This window comes from Macaca mulatta, chromosome 1 (genome assembly GCF_049350105.2).
Source record: "Macaca mulatta isolate MMU2019108-1 chromosome 1, T2T-MMU8v2.0, whole genome shotgun sequence".
NCBI lineage: Eukaryota > Metazoa > Chordata > Mammalia > Primates > Cercopithecidae > Macaca > Macaca mulatta.
In genome coordinates, this window is record NC_133406.1 from 214,129,028 (window position 1) to 214,152,799 (window position 23,772).

At 51.0% G+C, this 23,772-nt stretch overlaps 1 protein-coding gene and 2 long non-coding RNA genes across 8 annotated transcripts in view; 2 read left to right on the forward strand and 1 right to left on the reverse strand.

The window, feature by feature from the left end:
• Window positions 1–371: 371 nt before the first annotated feature.
• The window catches only part of ZDHHC18 (zinc finger DHHC-type palmitoyltransferase 18), a 32,026-nt gene continuing 8,625 nt past the window's right edge, over window positions 372–23,772 (reverse strand). For 3 of the 6 annotated variants that reach the window (XM_077967616.1, XM_077967611.1, XM_028837509.2), the window contains 7 exons: window positions 9,240–9,389; window positions 7,543–7,680; window positions 7,374–7,422; window positions 6,757–6,859; window positions 5,120–5,232; window positions 4,159–4,258; window positions 372–1,124 (listed from right to left, as the gene is read on the reverse strand). In XM_077967616.1, the coding sequence (XP_077823742.1) occupies window positions 1,026–1,124; window positions 4,159–4,258; window positions 5,120–5,232; window positions 6,757–6,859; window positions 7,374–7,422; window positions 7,543–7,680; window positions 9,240–9,389 (752 nt within the window). In that variant the 3' untranslated portion in view covers window positions 372–1,025. Of the gene's footprint in view, window positions 1,125–1,704; window positions 1,783–4,042; window positions 4,259–5,119; window positions 5,233–6,756; window positions 6,860–7,373; window positions 7,423–7,542; window positions 7,681–9,239; window positions 9,390–14,788; window positions 14,911–21,929; window positions 22,048–23,772 lie in introns of those variants that run through there. The other 3 variants (XM_077967578.1, XM_028837513.2, XM_028837517.2) reach the window with 3 other exon arrangements.
• Window positions 9,697–13,001, forward strand: LOC144335126 (uncharacterized). Its single transcript, XR_013405586.1, has 3 exons — window positions 9,697–9,838; window positions 10,279–11,165; window positions 12,746–13,001. It is a non-coding gene; the product is annotated as an uncharacterized LOC144335126 (long non-coding RNA).
• Window positions 13,182–14,650, forward strand: LOC144335136 (uncharacterized). The gene is made up of 2 exons (XR_013405597.1): window positions 13,182–13,380; window positions 13,691–14,650. It is a non-coding gene; the product is annotated as an uncharacterized LOC144335136 (long non-coding RNA).

The window sequence follows — 23,772 nt, forward strand, 5'->3', positions numbered from 1 at the left end:
ACGTGGGGCAGCAGCTGGGGAGAGTGAAGGCTCCATGAGATCATTACCCTGGGCTGGGCTCAGTTCATGGGTATGGCAGTCCCAAACTTAACAACCCTCTGTCTCAGCCTGCGCTGGGACCTTTCCGAAACCAGAGGTCGGCTAAGGCTGGGTGGTGTCTGGAATTGAGACCAAGAGTTCTGGAGGGGCAGAGTGAAAAGGATGCCAACCACTTTTCCTGTGTCCCTGCTGGCTTTGTTGTGCTTTTAAATCTCCAGAGCAGCACTGGCCAGTTGGAAGAAAGCTGGGAGCGAGGGGGAGCCATATGTTCTGCACGCCCACTACAGGTTCCATCCCTGGGCCCCAAAGTAAAGGCGGCACCAGACAGCCAATGCTATGGCAAGAAAAGGGGAATCTTTATTTTGGTTAAAAAAACGTACAGGATAGCAGACAAGCAACCCCCAGCCCTGGGCTCAGCTGATTTTCCTTGGACCAGCTGTTTCCTTTAGTCCCCTGAAGCGTATGGGGCTGTGCACAGCTGGCTCGGTCCCTCGGTGCCTAGAGCAAAGGAGGCACGCACCCTCCCTACATCTTACCTACTCCGGTGGAGGGTTGGGGGTGGGAGGTGGACAGGCCGTGGGAACAGTGTCAAGCCAGTTGTGCTTAGAACAGTCACCAAACTTGTTCAGCAGCGTCATCCACCATCAACACCCCAGACAGTTCCTGAGGAAACCTGCTGGGCTTGACTATGGCTATGCCTGATCTGAGGGGGTGGAGGGACAGGCTGTAAGGCCAGATTCCTAGAGTCTTGACACCTCACAAATCCGGGGAAGGGGAAGTCAGTGGAAGAGAGAGGGAGCATTTCAGCATAGAGTCACATTATTGTGCTGATGGCTGCGGTATGGCTTTCTACACTCTGGCCGGCATGGAGCAGGAGTGGGGCAGAGTCCAGCCCCTGCCCCCTATGGGGGCCCTAGAGAGCACACAGGCCGGGCAGGCTTGGGGGCAGACCCTGTAGGCACAGATGGTGGCAGATGGGCCACAGGTTAGGCAGGTGGAGGTGCCGGGTGCCTGGCTCCCCCCAGGCCACTCCTGGAGAGGCAGAGAGCAGCGGTCCTCAGGAGGTCTTTAAGCCCCCGCACACACTGGAGATCCCCGGCAGGACAGCAAAGAAGGAGAAGACAGAGGGTTAGCGGGGTTGGGAGGAGGGAGGCGGCCTGCAGGGGCCCCGGTGGTGGGGACAGGTGCTGCCACAGCACCTGCCTCTCTCCCCGAGAAAAGGGCCAAGCAAGGCTCAGGCAGCAGGCAACAAAGCAGGAGAGAAAACGGGCGGGTGAGAGAAAGCTCAGCGGGGACAGAAAGCCAGGACACAAGAGCGTTAGTGACTGGTGGCCCCTGCATACCAGGACTCCACCAGCACAGACCCAAGCACCTCAGGGCAGGTTCGCCATCCTCACCCTCACCCTCCTCTTCCAGCTGGAGAGCTGCTCTGCGCGAAGCTACCTCCTCAGTCCACAGTGGGGCTGGGCTCTTAGCCTGGCCCTATATCCCGATCCTTCTGCTTAGCAGGGAATCCCTGGAGACCCTACCACCACCAGCACACACACCGAACCACACACCAGACAGATGGACGGGCTCCATGGGGTTGGCGAGGCATGCGATGAAGATGAGATGGTGTGTGAAGGGAGCGGGCAGTGCTGGCCGACAGGGGAGAAACGGTCTTACCAGCTAACCCTCTGCAAAGAGACCTGTTAGCTCCCCTCAGGCTGTGCAGGAGATGGCAAAATCCTGACAGGTGTCCTCCTGAGGGAGATACCAGAGAGGTGGGCCAGTGTTATGAGTTGTCTGGCTGGGCCCTGCTGCCCAGGTTGGAGGTGGTAGCCAGGGAAGCTCCGGCTCTCAAACTGGAATCTACCGTCTCAAACGTTTTCTTAGCTGAGCACTCACTGGGGATCGGAGTGGAAAGGCAGTAGGGAAGAAGAATTTGGGGGTCTCCAAGCCCCTGAGGCAGGGGAAGGTGGAGGGGACAAAGAGGGGACAGGATGGCCTCTTTTCATGTGCCCATGGGGGCTCAGCCACAGCCCTCTCTGCTCTGCCTCCGGCGGACAGAGCTCCAGCCAGGTGAGGGAAGATGTAGCCAGATCACTGGGCTGCCTGCCTTCGCACAGTCTCCCCAGGAAATAACCAACTTTGTCCGAGAGAACAGAGGGCTGCCAGCTGGGGCCTCAGCAAAGGAAAAGCAAACAAAAACCAAACCAAAGCAAATCAACTCTTATAAACTAAAGTTTTATTACAGGCAGGAACAAAGAATACTGGCTTAAATAAAAGGTAGATGGGAGCCCCCTCCTCTAGCCAGCTTCTTCCTCAACTCCCAGGGCCACTGCAGTGATGGCCCAGGGCCCTGAGGTTGGGGTGAATGAAGCTGTTTCTCCCAGACGGGACCCTCTGTGGCTGCCATTCCCAGCTGTCTGTGACCACTGGCCTCTGGAGTGAGACGGGCAAGATCTGGGGACTTCCTATGTCACTTTCCAAGGGCTTCAGCCCACTTGAAGAGCCAAGGAAGGGGATGGTGGGACAATATCTATTTTGATAAGAAACTATAGCTCCCAGCAGAGGAGAAACATCCTCTGAGTTTCCGGCCCAGACTTAGGCCAACCTTCACTTGCCTCTTGGCCCACCCTGCACCTTCGTTCCTTTTCTCTGGATGGAGGTCCCCGCTTAGCAGAAACACCTTGTCTTCCGGCTCCCGGCACTGAGTCCCATATTCAGAGCTCAGAGGAGGGGGTGTGGCTTGTAGGATGGCAGCCACTCCCCAGAGCCATCACCCCACCCACCACACCCAGGCTCAGCCTGCCTGGGCAGGTCCCAGCTGGAAGCCTCACCTGGGGGCTGGAGGGTAGGGCTGGGGGTAGAGTGGCAGAGTCCCCAGACACTGGCTGTCTGAAGTCCACAGAAGAAGGAAAGATAGGAGGCTGGGCTGAGCCCCAGTGGGAGCCCAGGGTTTTCTCGTGACCAATGCACGTGCCCCCTGTCTCCTTGGCTCAGAGTGCTTCTGACACTCAAAGGGGATAGGGCAGGGGGCAGGGGGCAGCCCAGGGGATATGGGAGCCAGCCACATTCATACAGGGCACACACGAACACACACACACATGCACACACACACTCACTCATTCCAGTCAGAAGGTCTCTTGGAATAAACTTATTAAAACCAACCAGCCTTCTGATAACCTTTCACCTGGCACTATACAGACAGTAATGTGGCTGACCTTTTCTCCTTCCATTTAAAAAAAGACTATGTAGAAAAGAGGTCTATAAAATTGTGCAAAATACCCAGCATTAATAAACCCGTTTCAAGTATTGCCAGCATGAGCATAACCCACCCATGCCCGGACCTGGCTTGGGAGAGAGGTGGAGGGGCAGGCTGGGATCCCTTAAAGAGCTCGCCACGGGCAGGGGAGGGACCAGGCTCGCACTTCCACTGTGCTGCCCAGGACCTGCACAGGAGCTGAGGCTGTGGGTGCCTGGCTGGGTAATTCACCTTGGTCTGATAGAGGCTGCCCCCACCCACCACCAACCCTGCCTTCTCTACTGGAACCCCAGCTCTATCCTATTGGCCAACTCCATTAAAAAAAGGGGGAAAAAACCCCACCAAAAATCCCAAAGAAGAAAGAGCAATTATCACCAAGAGAATGAAGGAGCCCACAGACCAAAGCAGCCCATAGAGGCTTCCTCTCCACAGCCCTCTGTCCAGAGCTGGCCGCTCCTCAGTCCTGCTTCACCTTGAGGACCTTGGCTCAGCAAGGCCCAAGCAGTTCCACCACCTGGGAGGCCTCACGCTCAGTTCACAGCCTCACTCACACAGGGCTCGCCTGGCACAGGCAAGGACTTGGTGTCGTCCCCTGGGTGGCCTCCAGAGGCTCTGGTCTCTCCTGGCACTGATCAGCTAGGGGGACCTAGGGCCCAAGGCTGTGGGAACCTGGGTTTGGGGAGCAGAGGGCACAGCCACGGAACAGTTCAGGGAAAGCCACGCAGTGGGGGAAATAAATATGAAAAGACTTGAGTCTTTGGCAGTTCTGCTTCCCTTGGATGGAACAGGGAGGGTCCCGGCAGGTGAGTGCGGAGGGGCAGACAGGCCAGCAGGTGGCAAGTACTGAGCCATGGTCAGGGGTGGCCTCCTACCATGCTGGCGTCCGGCTTGGCTCTGCAGGCTGGGTCATCGCTTCTGATGGGTGAGGGCAACACGGTGTCGGACTGCACAAATCCCCTCCGGTCAATCAGGCTTCCAAAACACAAGGGGGACACATGAGGGCTGTGTCCGACCCTGAGCCTCCAGGCCAGCGGCTGGACGGCAGAGTCTATCTCAGCCAAGGAAAGGCCCAGGCCAAGAAAGGCTGAGGAAAGGACAGCTGCTCCCCATCTGGGGGCCCAAGACCCTTATCTCTGGCAGGCCTCTCTCTGCCCTCTGGCCACCTGGCTTTTGGCCATAGAATTTATTTACTATTAATTCCAACTGGCCCACCTGTCTGGCTGCCAAGAAGCCAGGCTGCAGGTGACAGGAGAAAGCAAGGATGAACAGGTATTTGGTGACTATGAGATTCCTGTGTTCCTTTCCCCTCTAGGCAGGCTGGGTGACAGGGATACTGGGTGGGGCAGGGGACATGACTATGTGGGAATGACTTGTTCTGGCAGTGCCTACAGCAATTTAATCCCGTTCTGGAGCTCTCTGGTGCCCCCTGGTGTCGGGATGAACAGGGAGCATCCCAGCAGGGCTGAGTCCCCAGGGTTCCTACTGCCAGGAGAGGATGGAGTCGCCACCCAGTCCATGCAGTGGGCAACTGGAAGGGCAGTGTCATTCAAGCGTGGCTGAAACAGTCATGGTGGTTATCCCCGGGGAGCAGGATTACATGTCATATCCAATGCTCTTCTGTTTTACATTTTGTACTTAATTTTTTTTTTCTACAATGAGCACGTGATTAAATAACAATTCTCCATGGAATTCCTTCACATGACAAATGCCCTCCAGAGGGTGGTGGATGGAGGGCATCTAGGGTATAGGGGGAGGTCGGCTGATATCCAGGAACACTTTAATCACTGGCCAGGCCTGGCCCTGTTACCCCTCTTCTGTACCCCACTCGCTTACCTGGGAGGTAGGGGGCCACACAGCACAGCGCAGCAGTTGGTGATAATACTTTTATGGCTGTAGGGGTTGACAGAGGCCTCGCCGCCCCTCTTGCTGGACCACGAGCCTTTGATCTGCAAGCAGGAAGGAGGCCTGGGTCAAGTGCCTCCTTTTGCTTCACTTTTCTAGGAGGGAGGTCTAGAGGCTGGGGACAGCTGGTCAATTCCAAAACCAATTCTGGTTAGAGAAGGGGACATGTCTTTCATGTGGGCCATTCAATGAGGGTGTGGGGGACCCCTGGCAGAGATCAGGAGGCCCCAAAGAGGAGATGACAGAGCAGAGCCCAAGAGAAGCACCAGAGGAAACCTTTCGGATGACTCCTCCCTTCTCTGGCCAGCCGCTTCTGAAGGAGGGTAGTGCAGGGGCACAGGGCGAGGGCTGACCTGCCTGTGAGCCCCAGCCCTGCTACTCACTGACTATGCTACCTGGACAGATCACCACTTTGCTGAGCCTGAGTCATCATGTGGAAAATAGGGAAAATAATACTAATTCTCAGATGGCATTGCCAGGGCATTAGATTAATCTTTGCCAGATTCTCTAGCTCTGTGAAGCCAAGCTATGGAAGGCACTGGGGAGTTTAGCAATAAAGAATACTTTGACCTAGAGGTATTACCTAGAGCTAGAGCTCTAAATACCTAGAGCTTTCTACACTTATTTGGCCACACACTCCTTTAACCTCTGGTAATGTGCTGCAGAACTGGCACCCAAGAAGCTACAGAGGGAGATGCTGGCTGACGGCATTTCTGTTCTCACCGATCACCAAGCACACAACGCCCTGTCATGTGTGTTAAGTTTTGTTTCCCTGAATGAGAGGATGAGGTCTGGGAATGTATTTTCTGTTGGAGGATGGGTTGATGGTGGGCCCTGAAACAGATGCTCTCATTTGCTTTTTAGTGTTTGGAGGATGGCGAGGGGAAGTCAGGTCTGGCCCAGGGCTGGGCACATCAAACATGCTTGTTGATGGCAGTCTGCAGGGTGCCAGGTAGGGAGGGTCAATGGAACCCACTGGCCTGTCCCCTGTCTCCCCCAGGTGTGCATATTAAGAGGGGCAGCCAGGACAGGCCGGTGACACCCTGAGAACAGTCACGGCTTTGCTGCTGACAGGGGCAGTGTGCAAGAGGGAGAGCACCTGACTGGGCACCGACCTTGGCTCTGTCCCCTCCCAGCTGTGTGACCTCCCAGACAGGGGACATGTCTCTCAGTCATCGAATGGGGAAAAAGCATCCCTGTCCTTTCTGCCTCAGGCTTGGCAAAAGGACCCAAAGAGATGACGGGAACAGAAAGAATTCCGTAAGCGGTCATGTGCCAGCCAAACATCATGTGTGTTGTGGTATGGGCACTGCCTCCTGCGGGGCTGTGGAGAAAAGCAACCTGGGGCCTTGAGAGCCCGCACTGAATGAAGCATGTGGAGGTCTCAGAAGCCTGCATCGGACCCACCAGGGCCAAGCTGAGAGGACTGGGAGGCATCTGGCTGCTTAACAGGCGTTTTCCCAGCAGTCCCTGAGTCAGGACTGCGCTTGGCTGCCCCAGGCTCCCTCAGCCCTGCCTCCTCCTGAGGGCGCTGCCCTAGAATGAGGGGTGGCTCCAGATTTACTCACGTCTTCATTAGTAGTCAGGTTGGAGGCGACGAGGTACGTGTGAAACCCTGAGAGGCCCAGAATGGACCAGATGGAGAAGAAGCAGATGACCAACTCCAGCACGGTGAGGCAGTTAAGGACCTAAACGGGTGGAGGGTGGGGAGCCTCCCAGCCTGGTCTGTCTCACCTATCCTTCCATGAAGCTGTTTCCCCAGAGAGCTGAGAAGTTTTGAAACCTTCCTGTGGCCCAGTCCCTACTTCTTAGCAGGATCACCTCCTGGGCTCCACGGAAGGTCAGGACCCCACTCAAGAGCCAGACAAGGTGAGAGTGACAGACGGCAGACAAAACTAAGGGTTCCAATCATAAAGAGCCTCAGGCATGACAGGGTCCAGGGAGCTTGGCATCTTAAGGGACATACTCTCTTCCAGGCCCCTGAAGATGGGGACCCCCGGCCCCACAATGCCCCATGTAGAATCAGCTCTTGCCTGGGTGTGAACAGAGGAGCTGGTACACTGGATTCTAGAGGACACATGTGAGCTGTATGCTGTTCCCCTCTGATTAGAGGATGAGGCATGGGACCCACCCAGTGAAGGGACCTCAGTTCCCACTGGAGTGTCCTCTAGCTGACAAAGGATATCTTGCTGGTGTCTCCTTCAGAGTGGAGAGGAAGTTGCTTCCCTGAGCACCTGGGGAGAAGGAAACAGGAGAGGACAAGCTCAGAGGGACAGTGACTGCTGAAGCTTGCTGACCCTTGAGCTTGCTGGCTGGCCCGTTCCACTCCCCCGCTGCCCTCACCCCCAACTCACGCAACGTCAGGTGGGTGACCACGCAGGCGAAGATGAAGGCCGTCAGGAATGAGAGGGAGAGAATAAACGCGTAGAAGAAGCGATAGTTCCGTCTCCCCACACAGTTGCCCACCCAGGGGCAGTGATGGTCAAATCGTTCTGGACAAGGGCAAGGGGCGATGGGTTAGTGTGGGCTGGCCTGCAGCCAGCACAGGCATTTGGCAGCCTCAACCATGGCTGGTGTTTTCCTACTCCGCTCACTCTCACAGCACCAGCTGGCTCCCAGGCCTTGGACACACCTGCCTCTGGTCCTTTGTGTACCAGTTCCCACTGCCTGATACACTCTCTCCTGTCTCTTTACCTGGCTAACTGGAACTTCTCCTCCATGTCTCAGCTGCAAAACCACCTTCTTAAGAAAGTCTCTTCCAATCCCAGACTAGGTGGGGGGGCCCTGTTATCTGCCCCATCACTTCTCTTTTGTGGCCCTCTGCACATGTGTGCTTTTATGCTTATTTATAATTACTGGATTGGCCAATCAGCCCTACTTGACTGTAAGCTCCATGGGCGAGGGGGGCTGTGCTGGTCTCACACCATGCTGACTTCCCAGGATCCGGAGCAGCGCCGGCACAAAAACTCACAAAAGTACTTGTCACGTGGTCTACCATCCCAACCACATGCTAACAGTCAATAACCCCTGTCCCCTGCTCTAGGACTAGCGGCCCAGGGAGGGGCTGGGCTGCAATGTGGTTCACAGCCAGCCAGCATCACAGGCCAGGTCAAAGGGCTGAGCTCACCTACACACTGTCCCTGGGGGTGGAGGCACACCCAGACTCTGGTAAAGGAAGTCCCTGTGGGAATGTGGGTCACAAGCCCGTTGCAGGCCTCATGCCAAGGCCAGCGCCCTTTGCAGGGGGTGGGCGGGGCAGCTCCTCGGGGATGAATGGTGCCCACTGAGTCACCCCCTTTGCTGCATGCCGTCATGGGGTGCTCCCTGCTGTTCTCTTGCTCAGGGAGTACTGAGCTGGCATGATGATCTCACTGCCCTGGGAACTGTGCACAGTCACTGTGGCTCAGCTCACCTGCGCCCTCTCACGCAGCGTTTCCCTTACAGCACCCTTCCAGGGGACCACCCTTGGTGCCCGTCACAACTACACAGCCTCTGGAGGGCAGGGAGAGGGGACAAAACAACCACTGCAGGCAGCTGTAGGGTCAGGAGCCGTTTCCAGTGGTGACATCCTCTGCACCTCATCAGCTTAAATGCCTCTCTTCCCAGATGCTTGTCCCTCTCAACCCTGGGAATCAGATCAAAGTCTTTCAGTACAGCTGGTGCCCTGGGCCACTGGACAGTAAATCATTCTTTCTGGCCCAAACACATCTGGAATGTTATTATTTCAGTCTGTTTCCTGGGAGCTTTGACTTCCTGAGGACCGGGCTGAAGCTTGGGAGAAGGGTTCAAGGCCCCTCTGTCTGCCCCGCACCTCCGAGCTGGGGGAAGGAATCCACCAATCCAGAGCTGAAGCCAAAACACTCCTGGTGAAACTGAGGGCCCTCCCCTGGGCCCTCCTGAGTCAGGGCAAATCTGGGTGAACCAGTCCCCCTGCCAAGCCCTGGGTATTTCAGACCCTGCCCACACCATCCCCATGCGTGACGTCCCCCCACCCCCAGGACTCAGTCTCTCTCAGGAATCCCTGCATCCCTCCCTGCCGCCTCCTACTCACCCACACAGTTGTCACAGACACTGCAGTGTGAGGTTCGGGGTGGCCGAAACATCTTGCAGGTGAAGCAGTACTTCAGCTTCACCATCTGCCCATTGATCAGCACCTCCCGGGTCCGAGGGGGCGGCCGGTATGTAGAACTGCCTGTGTTGTCTGAGGGCAGGAGGAGAGAAAGACGGGGAATGGCCAAGGCAGCCCAGGGCCCAGATCCCCAGCAGGGGAAAGCTACTGCTGCCTGGCCAGTCCAGGAGAATCGTCAGGGTAACAGGTTCCCAGGAACAAACATTGGAGTAAAATGTCTGGCCTAAGGCAGGGACAAGTATTAGGAGCTGCCACCATGTACTGAGACTGCCTCTGTACCAGGCGCTATGCTAAAACTTTACATACTTGTTCATACACCTGCCGGCCGTACCCACTCTAAGAAGGGCTGTCAGAGAAAGAGACCCCCAGAAAGCTTAGTGAGGTTTTTTTTTTTGTTTTTTTTTTTTTTGTTGTTGTTTTTGAGACAGAGTCTCATGCTGTTGCCCATACTGGAGTACAATGGCGTGATCTCGGCTCACTGCAACCTCCACCTCACAGGTTCAAGTGATTCTCATGCCTCAGCCTCCCAAGTAGCTGGGATTACAGGAGTGTGCTACCATGCCCAGCTAACTTCTGTATTTTTAGTAGAGACAGAGTTTCACCACATTGGCCAGGCTGGTCTCAAACTCCTGACCTCAGGTGATCTGCCCACCTCGGCTTCCCAAACAGCCAGGATTACAGGAGTGAGGCACCGTGCCTGGCCAGCAAGGTTTATCTGCATCTCATCAAGCCTAGACCTATGTCCCAGTTTACAGGAAGTTCAGGAGATGGAGGAACAAAGTGAGTAACACGATGAGGAAAAAGTCAGATCTAGAACATCAGACATCTACAAGACTGCTGGCCTGATCTCTAACAAAAGTCAATGTCATTTATAAAAAGAGAGAGGAGGTCGGGTGCAGTAGCTCACGCCTGTAATCCCAGCACTTTGGGAGGCTGAGGCATGAGGATCACTTGAGCCCAGAGGGTCAAGGCTGCAGTGAGTTAAGATCACACCACGGCACTCCAGCCTGGGCAACAAAGCCAGAACCTGTCTTAAAAAAAAAAAAAAGAGAGAGAGAGAGAGGCAGAGAGGAGATGATTCTAAATTAAAAGAGATTTAAGAGACATAAAGAAATGCAATACATCATGGATCTTATTTTGAAAACAAAACAAAACAAAAAGCAACGAAAGACATTTAGAGGGCAACTGTGGAAATCTGACTATAGATTAAAAACTAGGGCTGGGCGCGGTGCTCATGCCTGTACTCCCAGCGCTTTGGGAGGCAGGCGGATCACGAGGTCAGATCGAGACCATTCTGGCTAACATGGTGAAACCCTATCTCTACTAAAAACACACACACACAAAATTAGCCGAGCGTAGTGGCGGGCGCCTGTAGTCCCAGCTACTTGGGAGGCTGAGGCAGGAGAATGGTGTGAACTCGGGAGGCGGAGCTTGCAGTGAGCTGAGATCACGCCACTGCACTCCAGCCTGGGCAACAGAGCTAGACTCCGTCTCAAAAAAAAAAAAAAAAAAAAGCTAGGAAACAGGCCGAATGCGGTGGCTCATGCCTGTAGTCCCAGCACCTTGGGAGGCCAAGATGGGAGGTGTGCTTGAGCCCAGGAGTTCAATACTAGCCTGAGCAAATAGGAAGACCCCATCTTTATAAAAAATAACAAAAATTAGCTGGATATGATGGCATGTGCCTATAGTCCCAGCTACGAAGGATGCTGAGGTGGAAGGATCATTTGAGCCCAGGAGTTCCAGGATGCAGTGAGCATGAGCCAGGATCGCTCCACTGCACTCTAGCTAGGGTGAGGGCATGAGACCCTGTCTCTAAAAACAAACAAAAATTAGGGAACAATAAGCCAGGTGCGGTGGCTCACACCTGTAATCCCAGCACTTTGGGAGGCTGAGGCAGGCGGATCACGAGGTCAGGAGATCGAGACCATCCTGGTCAACATGGTGAAACTCCGTCTCTACTAAAAATACAAAAAATTAGCCGGATGTGGCGGCGGACGCCTGTAGTCCCAACTACTCAGGAGGCTGAGGCAGAAGAATCACTTGAACCCGGGAGGTGGAGCTTACAGTGAGCCAAGATCGTGCCACTGCACTCCAGTCTAGGCGACAGTTGGCGACTCCGTCTCAAAAAAAAAAATTAGGGAACAATTAATTTTCTTAGATATGATAATGGAATTGTGATTATATAGGAGACTATCCTTAGACTTTTAAGATATATGTTGAAATATTTATGGGTAAAGTATCTATGATGTCTATAATTTACTATGAAATAGTTTGAGAAGAGCAAATTGGCCAATTGTTCCCTAATTTTTGTTTGTTTTTAGAGACAGGGTCTCACTCTGTCACCCTGGCTAGAGTGCAGTGGAGCGATCCTGGCTTACACTCACTGCAGCCGGAACTCCTGGGCTCAAATGATCCTTCCAACTCAGCGTCCTTCATAGCTGGGACTATAGGCACATGCCATCATACCCAGCTAATTTTTGTTATTTTATATATATACACACACACATATATACGCAAATAAGACACACTATCAACAACTATTCAATCTAGATGATGAATGTACAGAATTAGTTGTACTATAATCCTTCCTGCTTTTCTATATGTTTGAAATTTTCTTTTTTTTTTTTTTTTTTTTTTTGAGACGGAGTCTTGCTCTGTTGCCCAGGCTGGACTGCAGTGGCCGGATCTCAGCTCACTGCAAGGTCCGCCTCCTGGGTTTACGCCATTCTCCTGCCTCAGCCTCCCCAGTAGCTGGGACTACAGGCGCCCGCCACCTCGCCCGGCTAGTTTTTTTTTTTTGTATTTTTTTTAGTAGAGACGGGGTTTCACCATGTTAGCCAGGATGGTCTCGATCTCCCGACCTCGTGATCCGCCCGTCTCGGCCTCCCAAAGTGCTGGGATTACAGGCTTGAGCCACCGCGCCCGGCCTCCTGAAATTTTCATAATAAGAAATGTAAGAGGAAAAAAATGCAGAGATATAGCATATTCATGGATTGGAAGACTGAATATTATGAAATAATTTATTCTTCCTAAGCTACAGATTCAACATAATCCTAGTTAAAAATCCCAGTAGGTTGTTTTTGTGAAAAACTCATTCCAAAATTCATATGGAGGTGGCTGGGTATGGCTGCTCATGCCTATGGTCCCAGCTACTCAGGAGACTGAGGCAGGAGGATTGCTTGAGCTCAGGAGTTTGGGGCTACATTGAGCTATGATTGTGCCGCTGCACTCCACCCTTTGCAACAGAACAAGACCCTGTCTCAAACAAACAAAAGACACAAAGGGGCTAATCATAAAAGAGCAATTTGATAAACTGTATTATATCAAAAGTAAAAATTTTTTTCACATAAAGGTAATCATTAAAAGAATGAAGAGTTGGCCGGGCGCGGTGGCTCACGCCTGTAATCCCAGCACTTTAGGAGGCCGAGGTGGGTGGATCACGAGGTCAGGAGTTCAAGACCAGCCTGGCCAAGATGGTGAAACCCCGTCTCTACTAAAAATACAAAAAAACTAGCTGGGCACGTGCCTGTAATCCCAGCTACTCCGGAAGCTGAGGCAGAGAATTCCTTAAATCTGGAGGGGCGGAGGTTGCAGTGAGCTGAGATTGCGCCACTGCACTCCAGCCTGGGCAACAGAGCAAGACTCCATCTCAAAAAAAAAAAAAAAAAAAAAAAAAAAAAAAAAAAAAGAATGAAGAGTTTTTTTGGGCTGGATGATTAAAAACAGAATGAGGCCGGGCACGATGGCTCAAGCCTGTAATCCCAGCAATTTGGGAGGCTGAGGCAGGCAGATCACCTTAAGTCAGGAGTTCGAGACCAGCCTGGCCAACATGGGGAAATCCCATGTCTACTAAAAATACAAAAATTTTTTTTTTTTTTTTTTTTTTTTGAGATGGAGTCTCGCTCTGTCACCCAGGCTGGAGTGCAGTGGCGCGATCTCGGCTCACTGCAAGCTCCGCCTCCCGGGTTCACGCCATTCTCCTGCCTCAGCCTCCCGAGTAGCTGGGACTACAGGCGCCCACAACCGCGCCCGGCTAATTTTTTGTATTTTTAGTAGAGACGGGGTTTCACCGTGGTCTCGATCTCCTGACCTTGTGATCCGCCCGCCTCGGCCTCCCAAAGTGCTGGGATTACAGGCGTGAGCCACCGCGCCCGGTCTAAAAATACAAAAATTAACTGGGCATAGTGGTGGGCGCCTGTAATCCCAGCTAGTCAAGAGGCTGAGGCACGAGAATTGCTTGAACCAATGAGGTGGAGGTTACAGTGAGCTGAGATCATGCCACTGCACTCCAGACTGGGCAACAGAGAGAGACTGTCTCAAAAAAAAAAAAAAAAAAAAAAAAAAAAACAATGAAGAAGTAATCTTTAGAGCAGGAGTGGATAATTACAATGTGTTTACATCTTGCAAACATCTTGTTAACAAAGACAAAGGACTTGTATCAAGAATACGTAAAGGGTTGGGTGCTGTAGCTCACGCTTGTAATCCCAGCACTTTGGAAGGCTCACCTGAGGTCAGGAGTTCAAGACCAGCCTGGCCAACCTGGTGAAACCTCATCTATACTAAAAATACAAAAATTAGCTGAGCATGGTGGCGCATGCCTGTAATCCCAGCTACTTGGGAGGCTGAGGCAGGAGAATCGCTTGAACCCAGGAAGCAGAGATTGCTGTGAGCCGAGATCATGCCACTGCTTTCTAGCCTGGATGACAGAGCAAGACTCCATCTCAAAAAAAAAAAAAAGAACATGTAAAGAAATCCTGTAAGTCAGTAAGAAAGTCACACAACTGAATAAAAATATGGACAAAAGACTTAAGTAGGCATCTCATAAAAGAGGCTGTCCAAACAGCCAATAAACACATGAAAAGGTGCTTATATTCATTAGTCAGCCAGGAAATGCAAATTTAAACTACAATATGCTACTATGACACATGCACTAGAATGGCTAAAATGAAAAAAAATAAAACATACCAAGTGTTGGCAAAAAAGTAGAGCAACTACAAATCTCACATGACCGTTTTGGACAACTGTTTGGCAACAGCTACCCAAGCTGAACATATGCACGCCCAGAAAACCTGCTCCCAGGCATCTACCCGACAGCAATGTGCATGAGATAATGTGCTCTGAAAGACATGCACAAAGGTGTTCACAGCAATCATTCTCATAATAGACAAACTCTGGAACTACCCAAATGCCCCAGTAGTGGAATGGATGTTTTTAAAAAGTAGTATATTCACACAATGGAATTCTATATAGCAATGAGAATCGAACCATCGTCAACTACACACAATAATATTAATGAATCTCATAAAAATTGTCTGGCCGGGTGCAGTGGCTCACACCTATAATCCCAGCACTTTGGGAGGTTGAGGCGGGCAGATCACTTGAGGTCAGGAGTTCGAGACCAACCTGGCCAACATGGTGAAACCCCCTCTCTACTAAAAATACAAAAATTAGCCAGGCATAGTGGTGCGCACCTGTAATCCCAGCTACTCGGGAGGCTGAGGCAGGAGAATTGCTTGAACCCAGGAGGTGGAGGTTGCATTGAGCTAAAATCGCGCCACTGCACTCCAGTCTGGGTGACAGAGTGAGACTCCATCTTGAAAAAAACAAAACAAAACGAAACAAATCGTGTAAAGTGAGGAAATCAGACATACAATACAAAATGTTCAAAAATAGGCAAAAGTAATCCACGGTGTTAGAAATTAGGATTGTGGTTACTCTTGGAGAGTGACAGTGATTGGAAGGGGGCGTGAGGGGGCTCCTAGGATGCCAGTCATATACTGTTTCTTGATCTCAGTGCTGATTACATGTGTGCATTCAGTTTGTGGACATTCATCAGACAGAACACTTGCAACTTTTATACTTTTTTTTTTTTGAGATGGAATCTTGCTGTGTTGCCCAGGCTGGAGTGCAGTGGTATGATCTTGACTCACTGCAACCTCTGCCTCCCAGGTTCAAGCAATTCTCCTGCCTCAGCCTCCTGAGTAGCTAGGATTACAGGCGTGTGCTAACACACAAGCTAATTTTTGTATTTTTGGTAAAAATGGGGTTTCACCACGTTGGCCAAGCTGGTCTCAAACTCCTGATCTGAAGTCATCCACCCACCTCGGCTTCCCAAAATGCTGGTATTACAGGCATGAGCCACTGCACACAGTCACAACTTGTGTACTTTTGGTAAGCCCATTATATTTCCATAAAAAATAAGAAAGAAAGAAAAAAAGAGGCTGGGTGCGGTGGCTCACGCCTGTAATCCCAGCACTTTGGGAGGCTGAGATGCGAAGATCACCTGAGGTCCAGAGTTTGAGACCAGCCTGGCCAACCTGGTGAAACTCCATCTCTACTAAAAACATAAAGATTAGCTGGGCGTGGTGGCGCATGCCTATAATCCCAGCTACTCGGGAGGCTTAGGCAGGAGCATCGCTTGAATTCAGGAGGTGGAGGTTGCAGTGAACTGAGAAGTCGCCATTGCACTCCAGCCTGGGCGACAAGAGCGAAACTCTGTCTCAAAAAAAAAGAAGAAGAAAAAAAAAAAAAGCAAGAAAGATAAAAAGAAAGAAAGATTTAAGTAAGTTATTTAGGTCCTGTCCTGTTATATCGGCAGAGCAGGACTCTAACCCAGGTGTGTCATATGCAAAGCCCAAAACTCCACCCATTGAGCCTCTGGGTACCCCAGGGCACAGAGGACCTGAACAGTGGTTCCTTCCAGAAAGAAGTCTGAGTGTCCTGGGGCAGCCTGTACCCCCGGCCCTACACCATGTACCCTGTCATTGCTCCCATTGCATTGTTTGCCAGATAATGTCTCCAGTTTGGCCATTTGCCTCCAATGATTATTTACTGAGTGTCTGCCAATGTGCCAGGCACAATTCTAGGCACTTGGCGTATATCAGCGAAGCAAACATGCTCCAGCCTCCCATTTTCAACTACCAAATAAACCTTTGTTAGGCTGTTTCATCACCACCTTGACTATGGCATGTTTAAAATGGAACTAAGCATCTGAGCATTTCTTCCCTAAAATGGGCAGCATTAAAAAGGTTGGGGATTTAGAGGCCAATGGTCACACTCTGAAACCTGGTTTTGTCATTGACTGGTAGTGTGTAAGGCTGAAGTCAAATGAACTTCTCTGAGCCTCAGTTTTCTCATCTGTAAAACAGGAATAACAGGTAGAATAGTTAATGAATCTAGCTCCACTTCTGCCCAGCTGGGTTTCTCCTGAAAATATCATTTGCTAAAAAATCATATAAGCTCTTTGTGCCTCGGTTTCCCTAATCACTGAAATGGAAACAATAGTAACTCCCCTTCACAGGGTTGTTGTGAGGATTAAATTAATCAATATATGTGAAATGGCACAAAGCAAATGGTTAGCAAATAATTATTATTATTACTAATAATAATAGCTCACAGGGTCAAGCGTAGTGGCTCATGCCTGTAATCCCAGCACTTTGGGAGGCTGAGGCAGGAAGATTGCTTGAAGCCAGGAGTTTGAGACCTGCCTGGGCAATAAAGGGGGACCCTTTCTCTCTCTCTCTTTTGTTTTTTTGGAGATGGAGTCTCGCTTTGTCGCCCAGGCTGGAGTGCAGTGGCGCGATCTTGGCTCACTGCAACCTCCACCTCTAGGGTCCAAGCAATTCTGCCTCAGCCTCCCGAGTAGCTGGGATTACAGGCGCCTGCCACCATGCCTGGCTAACCTTTTGTATTTTTAGTAGAGACAGGGTTTCACCATGTTGGCCAGGCTAGTCTTGAACTCCTGACCTCATGAACCACCCACCTCGGCCTCCCAAAGTGCTGGGATTACAGGGGTGAGCCACCGCACCCGGCCACCTCAGTTTCTTTATCTGTAAAATGGAGATGGGTCAAGTCACACCTTCATAAGATTGTGCTAAGGGCCGAATGAGATGCTTCCACAGCCCTGAGCACAGTACTAGCCTCCCAGGAGCCCCTGACATTGCTCCTGACCAACTGTTCATGCCATGACGCTCCAGGATGCAGAACCCCCAGCAGCTCTTTCCAAAGCTGGTGATACTACTCCAAACCAAACCCCTAATCCTGTCCCACAGGCCCCAGAGTCCCAGCTTATGGGTCCCCACTCACTGCTTCCTTCCTGACTTGGATATAGGCTTTGGGGTCAGAAAGACATGTAGGTATAAATCTCAGTCCAATCACTTACTAGCTGAGTGAGGTGGGTCAAGTCACTCAACTTCTCTGTGCCATCACCTGCTAAATAAATAAAATGGAAGGCCAAGCATGGTGGCTCACGCCTGTAATCCCAGCACGCTGGGAGGCTGAAGCAGGAGGACTGCTTGAGGCCAGGAGTTTGAGACCAGCCTGGGCAACATAGTGTGAGACCCTATCTCTATAAGAATAATAATTTTAAAAAATTAGCTGTATGTGGGCTGGGCGAGGTGGCTCACGCCTGTGATCACAACACTTTGGGAGGCCGAGGTGGGTGGATCACCTGTCTGAGGTCAGGAGTTCGAGACCAGCCTGGCCAACATGGTGAAACCCCATTTCTACTAAAAATACAAAAATTAGCCAGGTGGGCCAGGTACAGTGGCTCATGCCTGTAATCCCAACACTCTGGGAGGCCAAGGCGTGCGGATCACAAGGTCAGGAGATCGAGACCGTCCTGGATAACATGGTGAAACCCCGTCTTCAGTAAAATACAAAAAATTAGCTGGGTGTGGTGGTGCGTGCCTGTAGTCCCAGCTACTAGGGAGGCTGAGGCAGGAGAATTGCTTGAACCCGGGAGGTGGAGGTTGCAGTAAGCCGAGCGAGATTCAGCCACTGCACTCCAGCCTGGTGACAGAGCAAGACTACGTCTCAAAAAAAAAAAAAAAAAAAAAAAAAAAAATTAGCCAGGTGTGGTGGTGGGCACCTGTAATACCAGCTACTCAGGAGACTGACGGAGGAGAATCACTTTAACCCGGGAGGCGGAGGTTGCAGTGAGCTGAGATCACACCACTGCACTCCAGCCCGGGCGACAAGAGCGAAACTCTGTCCCTCCCTCCAAAAAAAATAGCTGTATGTGGCATGAACCTGTAATTCTAGCTACATGGGAGACTGAGGCAGGAAGTCAAGGTGGTGATGAAACAACCTAACAAGAGATAGCTACAGTTGAAGGGAAAGTTTAGGAGTTCAAGGTTGCAGTGAGGTATGACCACGTCACTGCATTCCAGCCTGGGTGACAGAGCGAGGCTGTGTCTCTAAAAAAAATTTAAAAATTAAAATAAAAAGGCTGGATGTGGTAGCTCACCCCCTGTAATCCCAGAACTTTGGAAGGCTGAGGCAGGCGGATCACCTGAGGTCAGGAGTTCGAGACCAGCCTGGCCAACATGGTGAAACCCCGTCTCTACTAAAAATACAAAAATTAGCCAGGCGTGTTGGCGGGCGCCTGTAATCCCAGGTACTCAGGAGGCTAAAGCAGGAAGAATCACTTGAACCTGGGAGGTGGAGGTTGAAGTGATCCGAAATCATGTCACTGCACTCCAGCCTGGGTGACAGAGCAAGACTGTCTCAAAAAAATAAAATAAAATGGAACATCATTGAGTCCACCTCAGAAGGCTGCTGGAAGGATTAGGTGAGAATTCACCAAGTGGCTTTAGCAAAGTGGCTAGCACTTGACAAGGGCTTAACAAATATCAGCCATTAGTATGACTGTTGTTTCTACAAAACACAGCATTCCAAACAAACAATGGAGTTATGAAGAAAACTTCAGAACACAGCCCATCTGTGAGTGAAGGACAGCCACAGATCTCTCCAGCACTGAGAGAAGTTACTGGAATCCTCAGTGGAATCCCACAGGTCTTCCTCAGGGGAGGGGGGAACCCAAGCCTCCCCTAAGGATAGGGAGGGAACTGCTAAGCATGTTCTGGCCTCCATCAGCCAGGCTTCTTTCTCTCCAGCACTCTGCAAATGAAGCTTTGTACTCCAGCTTCCTGAGGCTGCCAGGAGCCAGGGGAGGCAGAGCGCTGTGTCATGCTGGAGCAAGGGTCCGCCTGGTGCTAAATCAAAGTCACCAGAGTTGGGGCAAAGGAGGTTCTGCAGGGGCTGCATCCTGCATGGGGGAAGACAAGCAGCTCTCCCACTGCTGAGACAAGATAGTGCTGACCAATCACTGTCCAAGATTCAGCCTCAGAATCCTCCTCAACCTGCTCCTCCCGGCAGCCACTACTGGTGGCAGCTTATAAGCACCTGGAGCAAGTCCACTCTCCAATCCTGACCAAAAGACTCAAGTCTCTTCAGTTTCAATAGAGAAAAGTGACTTTCAAAGTGCACTGACATTCCCAGTCTCACTCAATCACAGAGACTGCTCTGGGCTGGGCAAGGGGATCCGTGCCTGTGAGTTACAGATGGGAAACCGAGTTTACTCCAATAATAGAAGGTGGCACTGAAACTAGGACCCTTGTCTTCCAGGGCACTCATTTGTTCACTCTTTCACACATGAGCACATACTATGTGCAAGTTATTGTACAAGGTCTGGGGGTGGCAGGAAGGTAAGGGGCAAATTCATAGAAATGAGCCAAAGATATTGGTTTTGTTCACCCTGTGCCTGCCTGACATACTGCAGATGTTCAAAAAATATTTGTTGTAGAAAAGAAGAAAGGCCGGGCGCAGTGGCTCACGCCTGTAATCCCAGCACTTTGGGAGGCCGAGGCGGGCGGATCACAAGGTCAGGAGATCGAGACCACGGTGAAACCCCGTCTCTACTAAAAATTACAAAAAATTAGCCGGGCGCGGTTGTGGGCGCCTGTAGTCCCAGCTACTCGGGAGGCTGAGGCAGGAGAATGGCGTGAACCCGGGAGGCAGAGCTTGCAGTGAGCCGAGATCGCGCCACTGCACTCCAGCCTGGGCTGGGCGACAGAGCGAGACTCCGTCTCAAAAAAAAAAAAACAAAAAAACAAAAAAAAGAAAAGAAGAAAGAAGGGAGTGATGATAAGTGATGCTATCCCTGCCCTCAGGGAATCTAAGATCTACTCCAGGGCTGTTTCTGCTATGCCAGGCTCTTCCCCAAGTAAAAAGGTGCCCTTATGCTGGCAAGGCCCTCCTGCTGCCTTCCAGGCAGAAACCAAAGCTCTGAGGATGTGAAAATGAGAGGAAAGGCAAGGCTCCTCGCCACTGAATGGCTGTGAGGGCAAAGGAATTTCCCCACCCTAAGACAGCTCTTGGAGAGGAGCAGGCAGGCCTTTTGCGGTCAGAGCCTGAAAGGCTGGGGCCGTGGAAGTTCCCCAGGGCTGGCTGCGGGCTGCCAAGAAGGCCCTGACTGCCCTCTGCCCTTTCATTGTTGTCACCTGCAAAGGACTGCAGTCTCCCCGCCTCTAAGGCCAGCTCAAGGTCAGCCACAGCTCCTAGGCCTCGAGTACTGGGTCTCCGTAATCCTCCCAGACCACTTTTGTCCATCTCTGGGCTCATGGAGACTTTACCACATACCAGGCTTAGTGCTAGGCCTGTGGATACAGGAAGAGCCCGCCTGAGGGCAGAGTCAGACAGAAGTGGATAATTAGAGTCGTCCTACAAGGCAGTGCCTCTGTGTGGTAACTCTGGGCCTGCCTGATCTTATTTTGAACCCTGGCATGGCCAATTGTTAGCCTGTGACCTTAAGAAGCTGGTCAATCTCTGAGCCTCAGGTTCCTCACCTGTAGAATGGGTAATGATGACATCAACGCTGTAAAATTTTACACAAATCAGAAATAATATAATATCAACCTAATAGCTATTCAATTAATGACATTACTAGTGTCTATACTCAATGCCTCAAGAACACAGAGGGAAATATGTGGGGTGGAGGCAGGAAGCAGCATTCAAGAAAGCAACAGGCCAAGTGCAGTGGCTCATGCCTGTAATCCCAACACTTTGGGAGGGTGAGGCTGCAGGACTGCTTGAGTCCAGGAGTTTGAGACCAGCCTGGGCAACATAGCAAGACCCTGTTTCTACAAAAAATAATTTAAAAAGAAAGCAAGGGGCTGGGCACAGTGGCTCACGCCTATAATCCCAGCACTTTGGGAGGCTGAGGCAGGCGGATCACCTGAGGTCGGGAGTTTGAGATCAGCCTGACCATCACGGAGAAACCGCGTCTCTACTAAAAATACAAAATTAGTGGGGCATGGTGGGGCATGCCCGTAATCCCAGCTACTCGGGAGGCTGAGGCAGGAGAATCGCTTGAACCTGGGAGGCAGAGGTTGTGGTGAGCCGAGATCTCACCATTGCACTCCAGCCTGGGTAACAAGAGCAAAACTCCATCTTAAAAAAGCAAGCAACAAAAGAAGTGGCAGCAAAGCTGGATCAGAAAGAATGAGCACTCTGGCTCACCATGGCAGGTAAGGACAGCACAAGCACAAGCAAACGCACTGAGGCATCTAGTGCACAGCGTGGCTGGGGGCGCCAGGGACCGGCAGGAAAGGAGTGGTGGCAGGGGTAGGCTGCAGCTTGCCTTAATTTCATGAGTGAGTTTTCAAGATAGAAGAGGAGCCAGGCACGGTGGATCATGCCTGTAATCCCAGCACTTTGGGAGGCTGAGGCAGATGGATCACCTGAGGTCAGAAGTTCAAGAGCAGCCTGGCCAACATGGTGAAACCCCATCTCTACTAAAGATACAAAACTAGCCAGACATGGTGTGCATACCTATAATCGCAGCCACTTGGGAGGCTGAGGGAGGACAGTTGCTTGAACCCAGGAGGTGGAGGCTGCAGTAAGCTGAGATCATGCCATTGCACTCTAGCCTGGGTGACAGAGCGAGACTCTGTCTCAAAAAACAAAAACAAAAACATATATATATATATATAAAAATATATATATAAAATATGTTAAATATATTACACATTAAATATGTTAAATACATATTATGCATATTAAATATATGTTAAATGTATATTATACATATTAAATATGTTAAACATATACATATTAAATGTTAAATATATATTATATGTATGTATTAAATATATAAACATATATTTAATGTATATTTAATGTATATGAAATATATATATATTATACACATATATTTAAAGATGAGCCATTTAGAGGAAAATACTAAAGAAATGAAGGTACAAGGTAGAATGCAGAAGGAAAAATCACAAAGGTTGGACTAATATCACTAATATGCAGGAAGCAGTACTGAGGGCACCAGAGAGTCACCCAAATTCTGTAGGGTTTGTGGGGGGACAGGGCATGGGTGGGGGGACAAATTTGGATCTTGGAAATATAACTACAGTTGAAGGGAAAGGCCCAGTGGGGGCCTGTTCTGCAGAGCCCTGAGCCAGTTCAGGTGAAACACGAGGCAGGTCTGTCCAGGGGAAGTGTGCTTCAGGACTGGCCAGGGGAAGTGGGCGGACACGTCCTGGAGACGGAGAAGATGGGGTCTGGGAGCTGGTGCAGGGCAGTGGAGAGAGACGCAGCCTCTGCGTCCGTCCTGTGAACTGTAACGGGGTCTAAGTGAGCATCTGTCACTTGGATTCGGATGTCTCTATCATCTCCCATCAGACCAGGAGCTTCTGCGAGCAATATTCCTACTTCTTCCCAACTGCCTAGAGCCTGTAGGGTGAGCCAGCTGCACAGCCCATCAGCCGGCAAGACAGGATCTCAGATGAGGGTGACCGAGTGCCCTGATTTTCCTGGGATTGAGTGGTTTCCTAAGACAGCAGACTTTCCAGGTGGTCCTGGGTAAACTGGGAGGAGCTGGTCACTCTACCTCAGACTGTCCCTACAGGGCAGGAGCCCTGGGCCAGACCTGTTGGGCTGGAGTTGCTGGGCTGGGGGACCAAAGGGAAAAGCCCACACTGTCTACATGAGTCTAGGACCAGGTAATCAGTTCATGCTCACATGAACACCACCACCTGCCTCAGAGACAGCTCCCAACCTTCTGGAAAAGGTTCAATGATCTTAGTCCTCACCATTTTCAGGAAAATATGTTTTTTGTCTTTTTTTTTGCTTTTTGAGACGGAGTCTCGCTTTGTTGCCAGGCTGAAGTGCAGTGGCGCAATCCTGGCTCACTGCAACCTCCAACTCCCATTTCAAACGATTCTCCTGCCTCAGCCTATCCCGAGTAGTTGGGATTACAGGCATGCGCCACCACACCCAGCTATTATTTTTGTATTTTTAGTAGAGACATGGTTTCACCATGTTGGCCAGGATGGTCTCAATCTCCTGACCTTGCGATCCGCCCGCCTCGGCCTCCCAAAGTGCTGGGATTACAGGCGTGAGCCACTGCACTAGCCCTGGGAAATATGTTTTACTTTAGTTAGAAGTCTCCTGGTCACACCTGAAAATTTGGCTTCTATTCAAGTTTGAGAATTCAAAGGCCCCCAAAATGCCACTTTTACACTTTGCACTTGTTCCTAAAGAAAAGTCTTAGGCCCTGACATTCAGCACCCTATAAGATTGATTCCACCCCATCCTTCCAATGGGAATATCCCTAGGATCCCTAACTATCTGAAGTGCTCCTCGTATTCCAGCCAACATGGAC